Below are 5,374 nucleotides of genomic sequence, written 5' to 3'. Positions count from 1 at the left end.
TATTTCAAGAAATTTCTGTACAGAAACTGTATTCAAGACACCAGGCAGAAGAAGATGGTGAAGCTGAAATTATGGTGTAGACTATTAAATATATCCTGAATTATGTGCTAAGAAAAGAATATCCAACAGGGCTTTCTGGCTTTTTTATCTTTAACATATGATTCTATGTTGGAAAATAAAAGTACATCTTGGTAAATTTATTATGAGGTGATATCTCAATACTTTCTTCAGCCTTACCAATCCAGTCTTCTTTGAGGACTTATAAGATGCACAAAGTTTTACTGATGCTTCCTGCTCTTCAATTTTAGTCTTTATTTATAGATTTCTTGTTATAAAAATGATATATACATATTGTTAAAATATTAAAATAATGCTCAAAATACAAAGGAAAAGTAAAATCTATACCAAATTCTACTTTTCAAAGATAACCACTGTTATCTTGGAGAACATTCTTTATTTTTCACTCTTTTGGCAAGAGATAGAAATATGCAGTTTAAAAAGTGGGATCCTCCTTTTCCTGAATTCTGAAGTCATTTTTTTTCACCTAACAACAAACAACATAGTCTGGATATTTTTCCAAGTTAACAAACACCATCATTATTAACATTATTAAACATTATTAAATGTGCAGTATTCCATTGTATGAGTTAAACTACAGCTTACGTAAATGACCCTTAATGTTGGATGATTATGTTGTTTAAATTAGTTTTGTTGTATATTGTTAAAAACAGGTTTTATTTTTAGATACATCTTTATTGGAGTAAACGGTTTCAAACTGAAATGTTATTTCATACAACTTCTTTCACTTGTGCCATTACCTGCTTAGGGTAAGTTCCTAGAATTGGGATTATTAGAGCAATAGTATACTCATTTTACATTTTGTTACATATTACCCAATGGTTCTCCAGAAGAACACTTATTTACAGTTTTACCAGAAATGTATGATCAAGTAGTAGTGGCTTTCCTGTTCTTGTTATGATGGATTTTTTTAAATTGTATGATGGACACTTTGGCTATTACATTAAGAGAATCTTGACTTTATTATTTTTATTTCTATTTATCAGGCAGTCACCCTGTTTATGTTTGGCATGCAGGTTCTGGCCTAATTTTGTGTGATGCAGTTCCAATAACAGTCTAAGTTTCAGAGCCTATGCAGTGCTATTTGGTCTGCTTCATATTATCTCATTCAACTGAGTCTCTCCCTGATCCCTGATGGTGCTGTTTAAGGGAGAAGAAAGAGTTTCCCCAGGCCAGGCAACTTGTTTCTCTAGGTAAGGGAAGGGTTTCTCAGGCTTGGAGCAGGGTTTGATGAGTGGAAGTTAAAAAAAAAAAAGACTTCCTGGACCTGTCACTTGTTATGGTAGGGTCACTTCTGACTGTGGGGTATGGAGACCATTTTCAGGGCTGAGTGGTCATATAGCATAATTCCATTTACACTCATTTGCTAGCTATGTGGTTTCACATATGAAAAAGTCTTTGCTCATTTTTATGCTCATTTTTAATTTTAAAAAATTATTTTAAGCTTATTAGCACCAGAGCCTAGCCCTGCCCATCAGCTGATTGGCACCAGACCTGGGATGCCCTAAGCCAAGGAACTAGCTGGGAGGGGTGGGGAACAGCTCCATCCACCAGAAGGCCAGCTGCCATTGGCCCCAACTGCCCAGGGAACTGGCCTTGCCCACCAGAAAATCCAGGACCCAGCCCCACATACAAGTGGGCTGTCACTAGCCCCAGGACACCTGGCCTCCTGCAGCCAGCTGTCAGGACCTGGCCTGCTCACCAGCACTCCAACACCACTCTGAAACCCTGGATCCTGCATCCAGAGAACCCAGGACTTGGCTCTGCCCACCAGTGGTCTGACACTAACCAGGGGGACCTGGTCTCAACCACCACTGGGCAGCAACAGCACCAGGACCACCTAGGCCTTGACTCCACCCACCAGCAGGTCAGCATCAACTCCAGATACCCAGGGCCACACAGCTAGATTGTAGGACCTGGCTCCACCCATGAGTGGGCTGGAACTAGCTCATGGACACCTTGGGGCCAGGTCCCTCTTATAAGTGGGCTGACACCAGCTCTGGGACCCCTGGGCCCCTCAGTCAGTCACCCCATTATCCGTTCCTACCCATAAGCAGGCTGACATGAGCTCTGAGACACAACTGACCCCAGATCCAGCCATGTCAGGAACCAGCCTCACCAACCAGTGGGCTGACACTAGCCCCAGGAAGCCCATGGGTACCGTCTCACCCACCAGAAGGTTAACACTAGCTCTGGAACCCCCACCACCATAGTCAGCAACACTAGGACCCAGCTCTACACACTTGTGGAATAGCACTAGCCCTGGAAAACACCAGGGATCTGCAGTCAGCTGCCTTGTGACCCAGTCCCATCCACCAGAGGGCTGGCACTAGGACTGGGACTGTCCAGACCATGCAGCCAGGCACACTAGAAACTGGCCTCACCCAACAGCAGTCTCCATACTAGCAGGGTGTGGCAACCAACCAGGAAGGGGCTAGCCACATGTACCAGTACACCCACAGTAGTCAGCTTGCCACAATAGAAGGACCCACATAACCAACATAGAGGATACCCTGAGAGCATATAGCTCTGGTGACCAGACGGTAATGTGCTTCTGGGCCCCATAGAATGTCTCCTAAAAAGGCCACTCCTCCAAGATTGGGAAAAGTAATCAAACTACCAAATATATAGAAATAAAAATGTGAATTAGGCAAAATGAAGCAACAGAGGAATATGTTCCAAAAGAAGGAATAAGATAAAACCCAAGATAAGAACTAAATAAAGTAGAGATATGAAATCTAACCAATAAAAAGTTCAAGAAAATGATCATAGAGATGCTTGGGAGAAGAATGGATGAACACAGTGAGAAGTTAGAAGATTTTAACAAAGAGTTAGAAAATATAAAAGAGTCAAACAAAGCTGAAGTGTACAGTAACTGAAATAAAAAATACAATACAAGGAATCAACAGTATATTACATGATGCAGAGGAATGGATTAGCACTGGAAGACAAAGTAGTGGACATCACACAAGCTGAACAGAATAAGGAAAAGAAAAATTGAAATGACAGTTTAGAAGTCTAGAAGGCCTTTGAGACAATAACAAGCATGCTAACATTTTCATTGTACGGGACTCAGAGGAGAAGCAAGAGAAATGGGCAGAAAATATATGTGAAGACATAATAGCTGAAAAATTCCATAACTTGGGAATGGGAATAGAAAACCCGGACACACAAAGAGTCCCAAATAAGATCAACCCAAAGACATCCAAACCAAGATACAAAGTAATTAAAATGGCAAAAATTAAGGATAAAGAGAGAATACTAAAAGCAGCAAGGAAATAGCAAAAAGTTACATAAAAGGGAACTCCATAAGGCTATCAGCTGTCTTTTCAGCATAAACTCTGCAGGTCAGAAGGGAGTGACACAATTTATTTAAAGAGATGAATGGAAAAAACCTACAACCTAGAATACACAGCAAAGGCTACCTACCATTGACATTTGAAGAAGAGATAAAGAGTTTTACAGGCAAGAAAAAGCTAAAAGAATTTAGCAACATGAAGTTAGTTTTACAGAAACTAACACCATTGTAAAGCAATTATACTCCAATAAAGATGTTAAAAAAAAAGAAAAAATGTGTTGAATGGATAAACCAATGAATAAATAATGGATGCAAATTTTAAAAAAAATGTTAAAGGGACTTCTCTAAGCAGAAAAGAAAAGGCCACAATTAGAAATATGAAAATTACAAAAGGAAAAATCTCATTCATAAAGGAAAATATATAGTAAAAGTAGTAGATCAACCATTTATACAGCTAGTAGAAACATTAAAATACAAAAGTAATAAAAGCACCTATATTCACAAGTAGTTTAAGATATACACAAAACAAAAAGATGTAAAATATGATGTCAACATTAAACGTGTGGGGGTAGTGAAAGTGCAGGGTTATTAAAATGCATTCATACTTAAGGGATCAGCAACTTAAAATAATTGTATATAAACCTATCTCATGGTAAACACAAACCAAATATGTATAATAGATACACTGACAAAAAAGAGAAAGGAATCCAAACATAACATTAAAGAGAGTAATCAAATCACAAGGGAAGAGAGAAAGGAGAAATAAGGAGCAAAAAAAAATTTAACAAAATGACAATAAGTGCATATCTATCAATAATGCTTTAAATGTACATGGAATAAATGCTCCAATCAAAAGACATAGAGTGGAGAAATGAATACAAAAGCAAGACCCAAATACATGCTGCCTACAAGAGACTCACTTCAGATCTAAATACACACACAGACTGAAAGTGAAGGGATGGTAAAAAGGTATTCCATGCAAGTGGAAATTAAAGAAATCCAGGGTAGCAATATTTATGTAAGACAAAGTAGACTTTAAAATGAAGACTATAACAAGACAGAAAGAAGGAAATATTACATAGTAAAGAGATAGATCCAAGAATAAGATATAACAATTGTATATATATATGAACCCAACATAGGAGCACCTAAATGGATGAAGCAAATATTAACAACCAGATGGACTTATTGGACATTCAACCAAAAGCAGCAGACTACTGCCTCTGGAGCCTGCTCCCGGAAGTGCTGGTGTTTGTAGCTGGCGTGATGGCTTCAAGGTTACTCCGCGGAGCTGGAGCCCTGGCCGCGCAGGCCCTGAGGGCTAGCAGTCCCAGTGGAGTCTCCGTGGCGTGCTCTATGGCGTCTGGAGGCGGTGTTCCTACTGATGATGAGCAGGCCACTGGGCTGGAGAGGGAGGTCATGCTGGCTGCATGCAAGGGACTGGACCCGTACAATATGCTCGCCCCAAAGGCAGCCTCCGGTACCAAGGAAGACCCTAATTTAGTCCCCTCCATCACCAATAAGCGGATAGTGGGCTGCATCTGTGAAGAAGACAACAGTGCTGTCATCTGGTTCTGGCTGCACAAAGGCGAGGCCCAGCGATGCCCTAGCTGTGGAACCCATTACAAGCTGGTGCCCCACCAGCTGGCCCACTGATCCCCTGCACTAACTCACTCAAAATGTGATGTAAAGTTTCTTCTTTCAATAAAGACTAGCCATTACATTGGCTCGTCCTCCCAAAAAAAAAAAAAAGGAGCAGACTACTCATTCTTTTCAAGTGCACATGGAATATTCTCCAGGATAAATCACATGCTAGACCACAAAACAAGTCTCAGTATATTTAAGAAAATTGGTATCGTATTAAGCATCATTTCTGACTACAATGCAACTATAAAAAGTGCAAAAAACATAAATACATGGATGTTAAACAATATGCTACTAAAGAACCAATAGGCTACTGAAGAAATCAAAAATAGAATTTAAAAATTCATGGAGACA

General features: G+C 39.8%; 1 protein-coding gene across 1 annotated transcript; it reads left to right on the top strand.

The window, feature by feature from the left end:
• Positions 1-4,642: 4,642 nt before the first annotated feature.
• Positions 4,643-5,105, top strand: LOC103001279 (cytochrome c oxidase subunit 5B, mitochondrial-like). Its single transcript, XM_057538567.1, has one exon. The coding sequence runs from the start codon at positions 4,643-4,645 to the stop codon at positions 5,030-5,032; it is 390 nt and encodes a 129-aa protein (XP_057394550.1). The 3' UTR covers positions 5,033-5,105.
• The last annotated feature ends 269 nt before the right edge of the window (positions 5,106-5,374 follow it).

The sequence above is a fragment of the Balaenoptera acutorostrata genome, chromosome X (genome assembly GCF_949987535.1).
Source record: "Balaenoptera acutorostrata chromosome X, mBalAcu1.1, whole genome shotgun sequence".
NCBI lineage: Eukaryota > Metazoa > Chordata > Mammalia > Artiodactyla > Balaenopteridae > Balaenoptera > Balaenoptera acutorostrata.
Note: the sequence above shows the minus strand (reverse complement) of the source record. Positions and strands in the feature narration are given on the sequence as shown.